General features: G+C 51.0%; 1 protein-coding gene across 1 annotated transcript in view; it reads right to left on the bottom strand.

Annotated features, from left to right (window-relative positions):
* The window catches only part of LOC144935809 (peroxidasin homolog), an 88,808-nt gene that overhangs the window by 35,674 nt on the left and 34,475 nt on the right, over window positions 1–18,659 (bottom strand). The window contains exons 5-13 of the mRNA XM_078862584.1: window positions 18,441–18,512; window positions 15,055–15,126; window positions 13,220–13,404; window positions 11,778–11,895; window positions 8,817–8,983; window positions 5,332–5,604; window positions 2,977–3,093; window positions 1,671–1,829; window positions 543–655 (exon numbers count right to left, since the gene is read on the bottom strand). Of these exons, the coding sequence (XP_078718710.1) occupies window positions 543–655; window positions 1,671–1,829; window positions 2,977–3,093; window positions 5,332–5,604; window positions 8,817–8,983; window positions 11,778–11,895; window positions 13,220–13,404; window positions 15,055–15,126; window positions 18,441–18,512 (1,276 nt within the window). The remainder of the gene's footprint in view (window positions 1–542; window positions 656–1,670; window positions 1,830–2,976; window positions 3,094–5,331; window positions 5,605–8,816; window positions 8,984–11,777; window positions 11,896–13,219; window positions 13,405–15,054; window positions 15,127–18,440; window positions 18,513–18,659) is intronic.

An 18,659-nucleotide genomic window follows, 5' to 3' on the forward strand; every position in this document is an offset into this window, starting at 1 on the left:
CCGCAAGCCGTCGTCACGCTCGACGACCTTTGTCCACCCCGCCGGTCATGGTCGACCAACGTGCAAAACGCTTTGCTGACGAATATTTCCATAGCTAGATGTAATACTGGTAGGAACCCACTGGTTCCACCAGCACACAGGGGATTATTGTGTCCGTCTGTCCGTCGTGCAGGGAGGGGCTGGGTGGGGAGGGAGGGGCTGGGTGGGGAGGGGAGGGTGAGGAGGGGCTGGGTGGGGAGGGTGGGGAGGGGAGGGGCTGGGTCGGGAGGGTGGGGCTGGGTGGGGGGTGGGAGGGGTGGGGCTGGGTGGGGAGGGGCTGGTCACCCTGTGGTGCCCTTATAAAACTCAACGTTTAACCTACTCACGCCGACTTGTGCCCGCCCTCACAGTCGGGCATATTTGCGGAATACACCACGCCGCTGTTGACCCTGGCCATTGACCGAGCAACCCAACGTTCCTACCAGTTCCCTCTGCAGGAATATGCTAAACTGGATAATCGCCGTGTGAGTGGGGTGGGGGGGTGAGGCTGCGAGCCGTCCTACCTTAGTCCAGGTGATGCCGGGCTGTGGTTCTCCCTGCGCGCTGCAGTAAATTCGCACGTGGTGACCAGACTCCGTCTTGATGTCGGACGGCAAGACCGTGATCACCGGCGCCTCTGTGAATACACAGCGCACGGGGGAAACGGAACGAGACCTTTAAGGAAGCAACGTGAAACAATTCCGCGTACGTCTGTGAGACGATTGAAGTCGCAGGAGCCGAGTGGGAACTCACAGACGGTCGCGTTATAATGGTGGGCAAGAAACGTGGGGGGATCGTGGATTAAGATTTGAACAGTTAAGGTCGATTAAATATACACGATGATGGTATATACTATAATATAGTGGTAGAATCTTCTTGGTTCTTTCGGTAAAGTCACGTAGAAGGGAAATAATAAAATGATTAAAATAAAACATAATAAAATATTATTTTGTGAGAATTATTTTATCATGTTTAATTTTTATTATTTTATTATTTCCCTTCTACGTGACTTTACCGAAAGAACCAAGAATATGAATCCCTGCAGTCACGAAAGCTTTAAATCGACATTTATAGTGGTAGAAGTTTGTCTTTTTACCTGGGTCAGTAATAACTGTACATTAAAAGTGACTGTGTAACGAATGAGATTTGCGATGAATGCAGCCCAGCTCACCGCTGCCTTGGCGATCGTAATAATTATATATCTACTATCGCAAACGAAGAAAGCAAGCAGGGAGATAGAGAGATGCGTCTCCCTCTGAGATGTAGAACAGCCGCCTCCCAGAATGTCGCCGACGATATCAGTTTCCCTCTCTGTGGCGGTGTTTTTGGCGAGCGCGTGAGTTGTTTTTTTATTATTCTCCTGACTGTTGCATTGCGCAGCGCGGCTGTCTGGCAGGAGCGTGGGAGGTGTGTATTCATGTTGAACCTCCAACCGCGCTAATCGGAGGTGGACGTGTTGGCTGTGTAGGCGGAGGCGGAGGAGGAGGAGGTGGTGGTGGTGGAGATGAAGGTGGACACAGAGGATGTTGAGTTGGCGGACTGCGGACATGGCAGTTGAGGTGTAGGTGGCGGTGAAGGAGGTGGTGGTGGTGGAGGGAGACATGGAAGGTGGAGCTGGTGGAGGTGGTGGAGCGGTAGACGGTGGCCCTCACGGCGGCGCGTGATGGTGAGCGTGGCGTCGGCGTCCCGCGAGCCCACGGCGTTCTTCGCTTGGCACCGGTAGCGGCCGCTGTCGCGCACCTCGGCACGCGCGATGCGCAGCGTGCCGGGCGGCAGCAGGGAGACGCGTCCCTCGCTCACCACGGGGTAACCTGCTCGCCCGCACGGCACGGACACCAAGACCCATCCTCAGAGGTCGCAAATGGGTTTTGATTCCTTACCCGTACCCGTACCCAGCCGCACCAGGGTCGCAAACGGCTACCCGTACCCTACCCGTACCCTACCCGATACCCGGCCGGGTACGGGTAGCCGGGTATCGGGTAGGGTACGGGTATCGGGTAGGGTACGGGTATCGGGTACCCGATTGCGACCTCTGCCCATCCGCGTGGAGCCCACACACAGGCTGCTGGGGCAAAGTGCCGGTAGGGGTCAACCATTGAGTCGGTACGCAGAAATCTGTCAGAACTTGAGCTCTCACCACCCCCCTCCTCCTTGTACACCCGCGGACTTTTTACACCCCCCCCCCCCTCCCCGAATCCTATAGAAAGCCCGATATTTAATCCAGGCAGAAACGATCATGGGTTAATAATATTAATGCGTTTAAGCAAACAGACAGTCCACCGCCGGACTATCTAACTCATTTGAAGGCCAATGTAGACACATTATTATCGAGGCTTCACCCCCCCCACCCCCCGTTTCCTATGCGTACATTGTCAGTAGACCCCCCATACGCAAGCTACGCATTTGGGTTAAACCCCCTCTCCCCTCCATGCGTACGTACTCAATGGACGGCCCCTTGCCATGAAGGTCAACGCGACGCGCGAAGGGGGTGGTGCGGCTAGCGTCACGCCCGGCCGCCTTTGTATCTCCGGTGGTGATGTTTACGCCCCGTAGCCAGGCATTCATTTCAGGCTGATGACCGAATCGTGCGGAAATTTGCCCGATCTCATGTCAGATTTCAGAATGTATGTGGGATTGAGCCCTGGACAGTGCTTGGGATGCGTGCCCACCGCTGTGCGACTGTGCTAGGTGGTGTTCGGCAGAGCGAATTGCAGAAAAACACTTTGTTGTACTGTACGTTGCGCCCACATCTGTGCCCCCCTGCTTTTACCAAACCCACACTGACCAGCATGCCGAGCGAAAGACAATACGGATTTTTAAAAAACACCACCGCCACGACCAGCACGCCATAGGGCGGCCCTGAGTCCAGGGCCGGACTGACACCACAGCGGCACGTGTCAGCTATGCGTCTCCGAGGACGTGACAGCAGTGCAGCTGAGACTGCGGTCAAGACCGCACCGGCCTTGGTCCACGAGATGCTTGGCTGGGGATCCCCGCGTGCCTCGCACAGGAAGTCCACGGTCTGACCCTCCACCAGCGTCTGGTTGGTGGGCAGCACCATGAACTCGGGCGGCTCTGCGGGTGACACAACCCGCACGGCTCGTTCCTCAACACGCGGCTGATCCGTAGGTCGCCCCCCTCTCTCCTCACGCCTCACTCTGTTGACCTACTCGCTGTCACCTACCCCGTCTCTCTCATCTCTCTCTTTTTTAATTTAAAATTTTAAACTTTGCTTTATGTAAACCCCCACCTCTCGCTCACTCTCTCTCTACTCCCCACCTCAATGCACTCTCCTACCTCGTCTCTCTCACCTCTCTCTACTCCCATCTCAATGTACTCTCCTACCCCGTCTCTCTCACCTCTCTCTACTCCCATCTCAATGTACTCTCCTACCCCGTCTCTCTCACCTCTCTCTACTCCCATCTCAATGTACTCTCCTACCTTGTCTCTCTTATTCAGGGATTGTTCCTACCCAGTGCAACAGTTGCAACATTTCAGAAATGTGTGGCCAATCACAGCGAGTCGAGAGGTATCATATGACCACCCGTATGTTTGTTTAACCTAAGAAAGTAAAATTTAATCCATGTCTGAAACTATTCTCGTCATAAAGTATGTTCACATGTTTAAAAATAATATGGGCAATTATTTTATTTATTCAGCATTTCTTCCGTGCGTAGCAAACTGATAAGCGCTGTTGGCTACGTACGGTGCGAACGAAGTTCAACATACATACGTACATATTTATTGTTTCCCATATATAATGGAGTTTCTACATACTGTATTACTAATTAATAATATTAATAAGAATATCATAACAAATTTTTATCGATGTCATTCTCTTAAAATACCTAACAAGGAGTTGACGCGACGTCTTTACGAGCAGCCATTGGCCGGAGAGAGAAATGCAGCTGAAAGTTTAACTTCATTAAAACTATTTAGATTTGTGTTTGTTTTAACTACTAAATAGAATCAAACCTGCCAAAGTCGGCCGGCTGAAATACCGAGCAACAGACGAACGTTGAACTTCTTTCGCATCGTGCATAGCCAACCAAAATGTGACTTCAATCAAGATTTAAAAGTGCCGAAATCAAACCACTCCATTTGCCACGCCACGCAAATGGAGTGGACGAACGACCGCTAGTTAGGTCCGCCGGCTGGCTGCAGGTTGCAACTGAGCCGTGCGTGCATTGTAAACAAACTTTTCCAGGAAACGATTTTCTCCTCTCCCCCCCACCAACGCCTCCGTTCGCGTTTCGTAGACGTGGGGAGGGCGATTTGAACCCTGAGAACGCTGGCAAAAACTTGCATCGCTCACCGGAAAAAAAATTATTCTGACGGTCAATTTATTTGAGCAAAGAGTCCTTTTTTTGGAAACATTTTTATTAGCGTTGGGTGGGGAAGTACGCCCACCCTGTAATAAGGTTTTGATTAAAACAAATACAAATTTATAGCAGCGTTTAAAATGCACGGTTCTTCATTTTTAAGAGGACTTCCTCTCAAGGGCGTTTATTTTGGAGATCACGTGCAGTACACACCCGTACGTGAAGCTGTTTTTGCAACGCCTTCCAGGAAACACACCCTCTCTCTCTCTCGCTTCCACTACAAATGTCGTCTCTCACTCTTTCTGTGAATCGGCGCACACCTCTGCTCGCCAGCCAATGGGTCGGCCGCGCAGAAAGCCGTCATTGTACCCATTTGCGGATTGATCAACTCAAAAAACGATGTGAATGGTAGCACGGCCCCCATGGGAGTTGGCATGAAATTGTATTTTGAGGAATCAATGCTGCAGCCAATTGGAAAGATCAACAAAAACGCTCCCAACGCAGCACCACGAGACGAAATCCAGACAAAACAACAATTTTGGTTCCCAACCATCTCCTCATCATTTCTGGCTAATCATCGAAGACAGTCGCTGCATCACGTGCTTCCAGAGGCGCGTCTGCGGCCATCTGGAACGCTCTCCCTTCCAATATTAGGAAGCCACTGGAGGGAGCGATGCACTTTTAACATCTACATTGAAAACAAATTTCTTTATAACAGATTTTTGTGTTTAGTTTGTTGTCGTTTACTCTTTGGTTCTTTCGGTAAAGTCACGTAGGTAGAAAAATAATAGATCACGACGTTTCGATCGCCACACAAGCAACCGTCTTCCCACCCGAAGACGATTGCTTGTGTGGCGATAGATTCCTGCAGTCACGAAAGCTTCAAATCAAGACTGTTGTCCTTTCCCCGCACCTCCGATTAGCGCGGTTGGCTACGTACGTTGCCAACGTAGCTCAGCATAAGCACGTACGCACGCAGATAGACGCACACCTTGCACGATGATGAGCGCGCTGGCGCGCACGGCGTCCTGGTTGTTGGACGCGTGGCACGAATACTGGCCGGCGTCGCCGCGGGACGCGTTGTGGATGTGCAGGCCGCCCGTGGGCGGCGTGGAGAAGCGGGGGTCACGGGGCAGCGACGAGCCGTCGCCGCGCGTCCACGTGATGCGCGGGGTCGGGTGTCCCGTCGCGCTGCACTCCAGCGTGACGCTCTCCCCCGCCAGCACCTCCGTGTTCTGGGGCTGGATCACGAAGGTCGCCGGGGCTGACGGGGGTCGAGGGGGGGGGGGCGGTCAGGGTTGAGGATCAGAGTTTTGTGAGGATCGAGAGAAAAGCAGGAGAGCGGTATAATATCATGGTGACTGCTGCTTTGAGGTTGAGGTCACACACGCGTGACGGTTGAGTCGTGTATGGGGCTACCCATGTTAAAGGTCTTCTTATTCTTCCACGCGTGTGGGCGTGACCCTCTGTCCTTGCCAACCTTCTCCACGCTGCACTGTCCTGCGCCATCTCTCTTTCCACTCCTCGGGCCACCGTGTCCCATCACACCGCCCCCCACCCCACCCAGCTCTCCTTCTTCTTCTGCCTTCCTCTTGATCTCATTCTTTCCACTTGCATCACTTGCACCTTCTGACCCACATCACTTTCCTGTTGTCTCTCCAAATGACCGAACCACACCAGCCTTTTCTCTCTCTCATCTTCTCCGTGATTTCTCAACCACCTTTACCGATGTAAATTATGCCCCTACTCCTCTTATTTACTCCAACCACGGTTTTATTCCATTGTCTCACCATCCTTTAGTCGCTTTCTTGTCACTCTTTTATCGCTGCTATCGTGGTTTACGGTCCCGTAAACCTCACACTTTCGTACCTCCGCCAATGTCAAGAACTCGTTTATACCAAATCGAGTGATCATCAGCGCAGAACAAAACATTATTTTTTCCCTCGTTCTCCTCAACTTTTGAGCTCCCCTGCCTTTTATTATTTTCCACAGATCCGATCACCTTGTTTAACTCGAGGAAAGTGTTTGTGATTCGATCTGCTCTATCGTCATTCGCGCTCTCCCTGGCTGACTGCTTGTGCTCAGCAACTAAGAGAGAAAAGCACGTGTTCTTCTTTGCAGTGATAGCTCGTTCGGCTGTTTCCACATTCGCTAGTACATTAGTCAGTGATCGTGATCGTGAGTTGTGATTGAAATAGTACCGTCTACACCAGGAGGTCTCAACGCTTCACATCTCATCTCAGGCATTTTAAAGGGCACCTCTATTGGCAGCTGTCCCTGCGCAGCACCATGTGACTCAGCACCCTGGCCTGCAATCAGGGATTAGGCTGCCGGTAGGAGGGGCGATGATCGCTCTGTATAATCACAATTTATTCATTTTGCGAGTAATATTACATTTTTGGTAATTCGGACCCTGACGCCTCCACACGATGACCTCCCCTTGCGAATTGCGAATTTCGTGCGGGGGTGTTAGACGTCCACTGTGCAGCGGACAGCACGTAGCGTCACTATGGGTACTGCAACCCGCAAGAACGATCGCGGTGGCCACTGGAGACGAACCGTGAACCTCTGCACACGACTGGCGAACGCTGCAACCGCAAAGACCACGTCACCGCCATCGGATGCCGGACTCGTCCGTCCATCTGGCTTTAGGTTTTTTAAATCCTTTATATTAAGTTTGCTTGCTTGCTTGCGTGCTTGCTTGCTTGCTTACGACCGTGCAAATCTTTCGGTCGTTTTTTAACCCACTTCACATGATCCAATCGAGCTGACATTTTGCACACAGACTCGTTGTGCGTGACAATTTATTTTCATGAAAAAAATTTTTCCCAAATTTTACACTGTTTAAGGAAAAAAATGTAAATACTTAATTACCAATTGCTTAATGGTGGCAGACAATCATCTGACCCATAGGTGGCAGCCATCTCAAGCCAGAGGACGAGAGGACTCTAGCCGCCCCGATGCCACGCATATAAAGGATTTATAGTGAAAAACTTTGTTTTTACGGGTTAATTTTTTTATTCCCATTGCTCAGCAACCTCTGGGTGGCACTGCGAAGCCTGCCTCGGTGAACCGCCCTCCTCCCCTTTGCGCACATACCCCACCCAACGGAGCCTCCTCCTCCCTATTATCTCGACAGCACTTTCCAACGTAAACATTATGAACTGAAAACCCCTTAAAAACAGTAAGCCTGCTTGACGATGTTTGCTGCGGCGCATTATCAGTCGGGCCGGAGTCAGCAGGCTCCGGCCGCCTGGGGACAAAAGCACACACAGACCACTCCGCACGCACTTCCCTCCGCGCGCTCCGCGTGTGGAGCCACAAACGCCAGGACCTGAACATCCATGCCTGGCAGTGGGGGCAAGGGACAGGAGTCTCGAGGGTGGAGCACACCGAACAAGCAAATGCTCACCCCGCCATTAATCAACTAGCCAGCCACTAGAACGATCCATAGCCTCTAACTAACTAGCCAGCCAGCCACTAGAACTAGACATCGCCTCTAACCATCTAGCGATCCAGCCACTAGAACGAGCCATAACCCCTAACAAACTAGCCAGCCACTAGAACTAGACATAGCCTCTAACCAACTAGCCAACCACTAGAACTAGACATCGCCTCTAACCAACTAGGCAGCCACTAGAACTAGACATCGCCTCTAACCAACTAGGCAGCCACTAGAACTAGACATCGCCTCTAACCAACTAGGCAGCCACTAGAACTAGACATCGCCTCTAACCAACTAGGCAGCCACTAGAACTAGACATCGCCTCTAACCAACTAGCCAGCCACTAGAACTAGACATCGCCTATAACCAACTCGCCAGCCACTAGAACTAGACATCGCCTATAACCAACTAGCCAGCCACTAGAACTAGACATAGCCTCTAACCAACTAGCCAGCCACTAGAACTAGACATAGCCTCTAACCAACTAGGCAGCCACTAGAACTAGACATCGCCTCTAACCAACTAGGCAGCCACTAGAACTAGACATCGCCTCTAACCAACTAGGCAGCCACTAGAGCTAGACATCGCCTCTAACCAACTAGGCAGCCACTAGAACTAGACATCGCCTATAACCAACTAGCCAGCCACTAGAACTAGACATCGCCTCTAACCAACTAGGCAGCCACTAGAACTAGACATCGCCTCTAACCAACTAGGCAGCCACTAGAACTAGACATCGCCTCTAACCAACTAGCCAGCCACTAGAACTAGACATCGCCTCTAACCAACTAGCCAGCCACTAGAACTAGACATCGCCTCTAACCAACTCGCCAGCCAACCACTAGAACTAGACGTAACCCCAAACGAACTAGCCAGCCACGAGAACTATCCCTTTCACTCACACCAATTGCAACATAACCAACCAGCCACTAGTACAAGCCATAGTACTACCCCCTAGCCAACTAGCCAGCCAGTCACGAGTGCTGCCCCCCCCCACCACCGTTCACGTGACGTCTGTGGGCCCCACTCACTGGGGCCGCCGTAGTATCGCAGCAGAGCCTCGCTCGTCTTCGCCTCCCCCGCCACGTTCTTCGCCATGCACTGGTAGATCCCTTGGTCGGACTCGCGCGTGTTGCGGATCATCAGCGTGCCATTCTCCAGCAGGTCCAGCCGATCCTCGGTCATGTCCACCTCGTTGCTGCGGCGCGCAAGAGATCACCAGTAACCATGGTGATCACGATGACAACGACGATGATGAACACAGTAACCATGGTGATCACGATGACAATGACGATGATGAACACAGTAACCATGGTGATCACGATGACAACGACGATGATGAACACAGTAACCATGGTGATCACGATGACAATGACGATGATGAACACAGTAACCATGGTGAGCACGATGACAACGATGATGATGAACACAGTAACCATGGTGATCACGATGACAACGACGATGATGAACACAGTAACCATGTTGATCACGATGACAACGACGATGATGAACACAGTAACCATGGTGATCACGATGACAATGATGAACACAGTAACCATGATGATCACGATGACAACGACGATGATGAATACAGTAACCATGGTGATCACGATGACAACGACGATGATGAACACAGTAACCATGGTGATCACGATGACAACGACGATGATGAACACAGTAACCATGGTGGACGTGGGCACGGCGGGTCATTTGGCTCCTTCGCACGCACGCGTTTGAATCGCGAATGCATTGTGCGGTCCTTCCTGCTCGGTTGAGCGTTGTATGGGTACGTGTGTACGTTGAGCTTCTTTCGCACCGTACGTAGCCAACCGCACTAATCGGAGGTGCGGGGGAAGGACAGCAAACTAAAACAGAAAAAGCAGCTCGAAAGAAATGAGTTTTCAATCTAGATTTTAAAATGCATTAGTATGGAACTGGAGTTTCTCACGACCGGGGTATATTGCTAAAACCTTGTGCAGTTCATTATTTTACCATGTTTAACATAAATACCATGATGCGCTTTAAAGGATTCACAATAAAGATGAATTGGGGTAGCGAGTCCGTTCCCCGTCTTTCTATCCGCTGATTTTCATTCCCGGTGAAGCTGATGTTGACGGTGTGTGTACGTGCGACACAACGTGATGTAACGGACCCGCATATTGCCTCGATGAAAAACTTAATATGCATTTGTTTTACGTTTTGACATATTACTGTCAATAAGCCACAAGAAAAGACATGACACACGTAATCAGTGAAGTTGGGTTTTACAGAGTAACATAGACCTCACATTGGGTAACGCTTTGTGTACATCTTGTGACTGAGTCTGTGGATTTACCCAAGTTGACTTCCCACAAAGAGCATTTATCGACAGCACTGCCCTGCAGAGGAAACATTATACAAGAGGTAGCGTGTGGGAATGGCCTATGGCCAGGAATTTGGAACTCTGCTGCTTGCGACAATAAAAGATCGAATATGGATTATTTCTCGCGTGGAATTTTCGCCCTTAAAAAACGGTCACTTTCTCATTTGTAAAGGAAACAGAAACATGAAAGCTAAAATACAAAAAAGAGGTATTCAAATGAATTTCATTGGCCCACCGGGACAGGTTTGACTATAAATATAACCGGGATGGAAACATTGGCTCAGGCGAGCATTCATGGTATGTGCTCAGAGCGCCTTTTAGGCAAACTGGGGCTTTAACAAGTAGCTAAACTAATTTTTTTATTACAATTTTGAAAGTTGGGGCGAGGTGGATGAACAGACCCGCAACTTTAACGAATTTAAACCGCGCGCTCGTGCGGAAAACAACCGTCCATACCAAGTGCACTTGACGCAGGAGACGTGGAATGTTGTAAACTGGCTATTCGTGTGTTGTGCTTGGCAGAATGCGCCTGTGAGGCCGCACTCACGTTCGGCGTGCTCCTGTCTGTTTTAAGTCAGGAAACTGGCTGGGTGCGTGAATGAACGGTTCAGGTGAGCCAGGACTTTATATAAAAAAAAAGAAATGCTTTTAAATGGTGGCTTTCAACTTAGTATTTAAGTGAAGAAGAAGGACTTAAGAGAACACAGCCAACGTGTCGCCCCCCGTGCTCAAGACGTGCATTTGTCAGTCACCAGCTGCCACCAGCCGGGGGTGAACTTGTACACATGCCTATGACAGGAGCAAGTGTCTTTCTCTCTCTGTAGGGGCGCCGCTGTGGTGACTTCCTGCCAACGGGTGCGACTTCACCAGGTGGTGCTCAATGTACCCACCCCAGAGGAATCACGATGATGATGATGATGGCGAGAATGATGATGAAAATAACTATACAGAGGATGATATTGTTGATGATGATGGGAGTTGATGGCGGCGACGATGACAATGACGATTATGTTAGTAATGACAATGACGATGATGAACACAGTAACCATGGTGATCACGATGACAACGACAATGATGAACACAGTAACCATGGTGATCACGATGACAACGACGATGATGAACACAGTAACCATGATGATCACATGACAACGACGATGATGAACACGGTAACTATGGTGAACACGATGATAATGACGATGATGAACACGGTAACCATGGTGATCACGATTACAACGACGATGATGAACACAGTAACCATGGTGATCACGATGACAACGACGATGATGAACACAGTAACCATGGTGATCACGATGACAACGACGATGATGAACACGGTAACCACGGTGATCACGATGACAACGACGACGACGCTCATGAAAATAACGAAAACGACAATGACGATATCAACGACGACGTCGACCATGATGGGCGATTGTGACGACGACACTTTGATTAGAGGAGCGCAAAATCAGCAAGAGCGGTCAAAAAAAAAGCGGAACTGCAGGCGACGCCTCGCTTTCTCCCCGCCCAAGCGGGACGGTGCGCTGGTGGCCAGCGACCGGTCAGCGTAGGTGCGCGTACGCTGGAAGCGCAGCAGACAATGTCCACCGCAGTGGCGGTGGCGTCTCACTTGTTGTGCAGCCAGATGATCTCGGGCTTGGGGTTCCCCTCGGCGTGGCACGTGAAGTGGACCGTCTTGCCCAGCGTCACGTCCACGTCCCTCGGCTCCGCCAAGATGCGGGGCCGCTCTGTGTCGGTCGGTGGCACGCGGGGGTGAGGATAAGGAGGTGGTTTGAAACAAAAAAAAGGGCCAGGCAAGGAGGTTCAGTTGAAGGGGGCCGAGTAACGCTGAGCTGGAGCCCGTGTTGTGCGCGGCACTCCCATTCAGATCTCGCGACCACAATCCCGCTGACCGGTGGGAAATTTCTATGCCCGCGGCGGCGTCACGGTCAGCATCGGCACAGCGAGCATCTTGTGCCTTGCGATCGGAAGGCCGATGTGGACCGTCACCGGTCCTGTGCCCGCCTTTCACCAGCCGGCACTGACCGTCATGGTGGTGTGCGGCGAAACAAGCAAAGTGACCGGTGCGTCGTGGGGAGGCCGTCATCCAGCGAGTCGGTGCGGGTTAGTGAAGTGAGACCTTAGAGGCTACAGCGTTGTAAAAATATCGACTTGCTGTGCCGCACTCTGCCTACAATGGAATAATGCAGCAGCCTACGGCAGCTGTGTTCTGCATTGTGGTGGTGGGGGTGGGGAGGTCACCTATTCGAGCGCTAACCAGGCTCTAGCTTGCTCAGCTTCCGAGATCTGCTGAGAGCAGGTGTATTCTGGGTCAATTTGGTGACAGGTGTAGAGGCTCCGTAGTGCCCTATGAACTCTAAATGAAGACAAAACAAATTGTCTGGAGCTGCTGACGAGGGCACGCGATACCTCGAGCACTAGCGCACCTCTACGTAGCTGCGTCTGCGCGCGCGTGTGTACGTGTGTGCACGTGTGTGTGTGTGGGGAGCGGTCGTGTAGCGGTTAGCACGCTGCGCTATGAACCCGGCGACCCGAGTTCGATTCCCGCTCACGGCCAACACCAGTGACGATTATCTGAACCGGTCCCGGGCCTCCCCTAGGTCGACTCAGCCACAAACGAGTACCTGGTGCGGTGTGTTAACATCGCCACTGGGGAGACAAAGGCGGTCGGGCGTGGTGCTGGCCACCCACCCCCTCGTGTACCGTTCCGGCCTTCATAGGTGCTCGCTAACAGCACTTGCCCCCTACAGTCTGTTAAGGCTATATGGGGGATCTTTGTTTTTTATCTTTGTGTGTGTGTGTGTATACGTGTGCACGTGTGTATACGTGTGCGTGTGTGTGTGCCGCCACGGCGGTGAGTGCACCGCGCTACGAACCGGGCTCACGGCCAACGTCGTTGGCGAATATCTGAACCGCTCTTGGGACTCGGCTTCGGTGCCGCTGTGCCAACATCAGCACGTGGACAGCCGAGCGGGCGTGGGGCCGCCCTTCGTAGACGCTCGCTAACAGCCGTGAGCTACACGGGGGGGGGGGTGCGTGTCGTGTCGCTACCGGCGTGCGGCTCGCCGCAGTCGAACTCCTCGGCGGTGAGCGAGACGAGCGTGCGGCCGTACAGGCTCGCCGGCTGCTCGCAGGTGGCGGCCGCCTGCCCGTTGCCGTGCTTCAGGATGGACTTGAGAAGGTTGGACAGCCACTTGAGGTCACACTCGCAAACCAGCCGATTGGAGTCGAGCCGCCTGCCGCAGAGACAGAGATTCACGCGCGGCCTTGACCTTGACGGGCTGCTGGGGCAAGCGCTGCGAGCGGGGAGCGCGTGTGAAGGCCGGCACGGCACACGAGGTGCGTGCGTGGCCAGCACCACTACCGGCCGCTTTTGTCTCCGAAGTGGCGATGTTTAGGGGCCGTCCATAAATGACGTCACGCGATTTTGGACGATTTTTGACCCCCCTTCCCCCTCGTCACACGGCGTCACAAAAAGTCAGACCCCCCCTCGAATATGACGTCACAAAGCTCTGCCCCCCCCAAAAAAAAAAAAATGCTTCGAATCGCTTTAAACGATTGTCATTGTAGTGCGTATTTAATGTGGCGCTGCACTCTGATGTTGTAGGAGAAAACATTTATTAAAAAGTCTATTTAATTAAGTAGAACGTGTTGTTTATATTTATTTAAAGTTGCGCATTTTGATGTGACGTCACATTTCTCAAACGACTCCCCCCTCGCCGCACATCGTCACAAATGTCTGACCCCCCCCCCCAAGTGCGTGACGTCATTTATTGACGGCCCCTTACGCACTGCAACAAGTACTCGTTTTAGTCCGAGTCGACCTAGAGGAGGCCCAGGACCGGTTCAGATCATTGTCACTGGTGTTGGCCGTGAGCGGGAATCGAATTGGGGTTGCCGTGTTCATAGCGCAGCGCGCCAATCACTCCCAGCTTGTCTTTGTTTGTATACAGACACAGACATAACCGCACGCACACACAAACCGTGCACACTCCTGCACACGCAGCAACAACAACAATAATAACAGCCCCCAATCACCGTGGTGATGAGCTCACCGTGGTGTATGCGCCAGGCATTGGTGAACTTTGACATCACACACACGCTCACTCACGCGCGCTCAAACGCACGTGTGCACACGCGCACGCCCATGCGTAAGCCAACACATACTGCATAGATTTACACGAGATGCCCGCATGTTTATTGTGTGCCCTCGGACTAAGATGTTAAGGATTTTATATGTCCATAGACATGGTTGGAAGAGCACGTTGACACAAAATCAATCCGAAGTGGATTAAACTTCAAAAGTTTTAAAATCAGAATTTTTTTTCTCTTTCACCAATCAATTGTAAACCACCATCATCGCAATCAGCCACGATGAAGGCCTCCCCAGGCCGCCACCTCTAGCGATCCTGCCATGCAACAATCAGTCCACGCTGCAGATGAGCTGATCTCATCGCTGCATCTCCTTCGGGGGACGTCCTCACGGACGGACGCATTTCATTCCGTGGCTCCCGCTCCGTTACTATTCCTGCCCATCGTCCATCATCTCTTCTAGCGACGCGTCCTACCCATGCCCACTCACTATTCTTAGCAGGTTTAATGATGTGCCATATTCCGCGTGTTTCTCCTCTCTCTGGCTCTCAATGTGATTCCAAGCACGCATCTCACCATGCTACTTTGCGCACTTTTCAGGGTTTTTTTTCAGCAGCCCGCACCGATTACACCACACAAATCAACGCTTGCCATGTCCCGTTTCTGACACGTGTGCTCAGACCGTACCTCGACCGCGACCCGACCTTGGCTCTCACATCGACTACCGTGATTGTACGCGGACGGTCACCGACGAGCGGGCGAGGGGAGGGGGGGAAGCCGACGCGGCTGCTCACAGTCGCTTGAGGGAGTCGAGGTGGAAGAAGGCCCGGGCGGGGATGCGTGCGATCTTGTTGTTGTGCAGGAACCTGCCCCGGTGCGGAAGAGGTTCAACGCGCGTACACGGACCGCTCTCACCACCGTGACACACAGACGCACAGACGCACGCGAGATGCACCAACGCGTGACGGCGTCCGATCGCGCAGTCCCCACACTGCCCCCCCCCCCCCCCCATGTGGTTACGAGCAGGGCCAGGGCCACAACCACCACACTTTGGAAGTTGGGGGGGGGGGGGTGTCCCACTCGTGGGGGCGCCCCGCGCGGTGCCAAGATGTTTACCCCCTCGCCTGACCGGCCGGTTCCTGCCATAGGAATGGAGACAAGCAGTGGCCAACGCTTGTTCGAGCATGGCGACGCCGAGGTTAGTTTGCTCAGGAGGCGAGTGGTATTTTCATGAAATACGGTGGCGAGATATCTACTACCTCGCCTGGTATGCAGGAGATCGTGGGTTCGATCTCGATCCTGACGCCTGCTATTTAGAGTTGTGTGTGTCTCTCTCTCTCCCCGTGGTAGCGTGGGTTTTTCTCCAGGTCCTCCGATTTTTCCCTCCACATTCAGAAACGTGCGTTTGGAGTATTTAGCTGCTGCTACAAATGTCCACGCGATAAGCCACTTCACTGAGCTGTAATTTGTGGCCAGGTCGCTCCTGAAAAAAAACGACATTGCTCAGTGGGCCGTACCTGGTATAATAAAAAAAAAAGGTTTAAAAGTTTTTAACAGTTTGCAGTCAGATTGCAGGTGCACAATTACCCGTTGTTTGACAATTATCTCATTGATTAATTACTGTTGCCGTGCTATACGTAGTGCAGACACACACCCTAATTAACACGTGCTTAACCAAACTGCACCACTGTAGCGTAATTACGCAGCTGCTGGCCACTGACTAAGCTGGCTACCGACTCAGCGGGCTCTCCATTCCCCTACTGTGCACGTCAAGGCTCCGTCATCTGCATAATCAGCATCCATGTCACCCTGTTGATGGGAGAAATAACACTGGTCAACAAAAAAAAAACATTTTTTTCTGGCCTGGACTTTTGCAGCTGTTTTAGACTAATTTCAGGGTGCTGATTCCAAATCTGATCTCAGATTTGCTCTATCACATCTCATTTTATGCTATCGGCATGCCCCATTTTCATTGATTTTACCCGAAATTAACTCTGTCACTTATGATTGCAAGTTGTTGCGAGTCGGTGACTGCTTTAGTGTTAAAATATGGTGCTGTACTTTTAGGATAGTGTGTTTATAATATCATTTTATGTAGATATCCACATTTATTTAATATTTTTCTTCTGCAGTTTTAAAAAAAAATGCAATATTTGATATCTCAAAAACCTGATGTGATAGATTTGGAATCAGCACCCCAAAATTACATTAAAACCGTTGGAATACCTTATGCCAGAAAAAGTGAGTTGACCGGTGTAATGTGAAGTCAAAAGTATCACGAATTTTGTTCAAAACTCTGTGAGTTAGCCGCTGCTGGAAACACTGTGGTCGTGTCGGCGACCGCTCCCGCGAGCTGCCTCTGTGTGTTCGTTATCGATTCCCTTTGGGTTACGTGGTCGTGGAGGTGTTATGTAAAAAAATCGGTTCGTAATCGATTAATAATCGATCGTAATCGGTTCCTTTTGGGTTAGATTGTCGTGGAGGAATGATGTCAAAACAAATTCCTTTAACTCTCCACCACCCGACTAAACCAATTAAATAAAATTGTCACGTGGGAAAATAGCTCGATTGAGTTGTTTGTTTTTTCAGAAAAATCTGAACGTTAAAGAGAAAGTAAAATGGTCGTATGTGACATTCCGCTGGAGATCACATCCAGCACCAACAGGACGTTAACTACAGCAACGAGTCATGAATCATGACGCTGCGTCGTGAAATCCGACGTGCACAATTACCCTCCGTGCGTATACACACACCATCTGTGTGTGCTGTGCACGCGTGTGTCTCTGTGTTGTTGTTGTTGTTATTTTAAACTCGTGGCTTATTTGGCCCACGCTATTGTTCTATTGCGGCGGGGGGGGGGGGGGTTTCTCGCTATTTACAGATTTGGTCCCCTGAGCAGAGACACTCTTTGTTGGCATCGCCGGTTTCGGCATCGCCAAACTTCTTGAGGGCAACGCGAATGCCATCCATTGAGTCACACAAAAAAACTATTGTCTCGAGCCCTCCGACGGGAACGTAAATCCATCTGCGGTTCTTAGATTTCTGGGCTCCCCTCGGCTAAGTACGTGGCAGCTTAATCCGTCGTGACGACGCTCGCCCAAGTGTGGAAAAACGAACTGGCTCGTTTGCGGAACGCTTGAGCCGACTTGGCGTGGTCGCGTGCCAGCCGATGGCTTCCACTCTCGTGGGGAGATCTGACTACATCATCTTAAAGCCACTTTCGATTCCACTTATCTGCAGTTGGACGCACGTAATGGCGCGTGTAATGTTACGCTTTCAAGAGAGAGAAAAAAAAACGATTTTGAGCTCGCTGAGAAACTGAATGTACTCTACACAAAAAAACACGTGCCGTGAACGACGTTTAAAATCCAGTTCAGAGCGTCCCCGTGGTTGGCACTCACCGCAAGCGCTGGGCAGTGCTCACCTCTGTTGGTGGCGGCCAAGAAATAACCATCAAAGGTTATTGACGCATTGCACGCGGGATTCAGTGGGTCAGCAACCTTTGAGAATGTTCCTCAATGGTAAATGAGTTTGTGTGTGCATGGTTGTGTTTACTTTTGAAGGATGTGTCCGATATTAAATTATTACAAATTGGTAATTTTCGTATGGCAATTTAAAGCTGTTCATCTAAAAACGTTCCCAACATTTCAATTACACCAGGGCCCCCATGATGCATAGTGCAGTCTCCAACTGTTGTTATTCACTCCATCTCTCTGGCCAGTGCCGGTCTAAAGTTCTGCATTGCTTTAAATCTCACGCAAAACAGTGACACATATATGATCGGCAACCAGCATACAACCAGGTAATTCGCTTCCCACGGAGTGCGACACGAAAGCCACAGACAGCCGGCAAAGGTCGCTCTGAGTAAGAGGTCAAATGAAGCCTCACACGCCCGCCACAACACTTTGTGGGGCATGACAACAATGACTGCCCCTATGGATGTACCGCCCCCCAAATAGTAACGTGGAATTTCCACCACTGATGCAGGACCACCAATGCAGATGAGCACCTCCCAGCACTAAATATGACAGTGGGGACATTTTTTTTATTTGTTGGACGGTGAACATTATTGCTGCCGTTGCCATATCACTCCAAGCTGAGCCGAACGAAAGGGTCAGCTCCTGTCAAGGGAACATGACGGTATTCACGAGTGCAGTGTGTGTGCGTAACAATTACTCACAGCCTCTCCAGCCTGGGCAGATGGCTGAAGGTTTCCTGTTCCAAGTTTTCCACGAGGTTGAAATGAATGTATCTGAGTTGAAGAAACATTGAACAGAATTTAGTATCAACAATAAGAAGAGAATTTTTACCTCAAGACGGCTGCTTGCGTTGTGGCCGAAACGTCGTGAGAATTGTTGTATGTTTTATTTTTATTATTTTATTACTTCCCTTCTACGTG

The sequence above is a fragment of the Lampetra fluviatilis genome, chromosome 14, assembly GCF_964198595.1.
Source record: "Lampetra fluviatilis chromosome 14, kcLamFluv1.1, whole genome shotgun sequence".
Lineage (NCBI taxonomy): Eukaryota > Metazoa > Chordata > Hyperoartia > Petromyzontiformes > Petromyzontidae > Lampetra > Lampetra fluviatilis.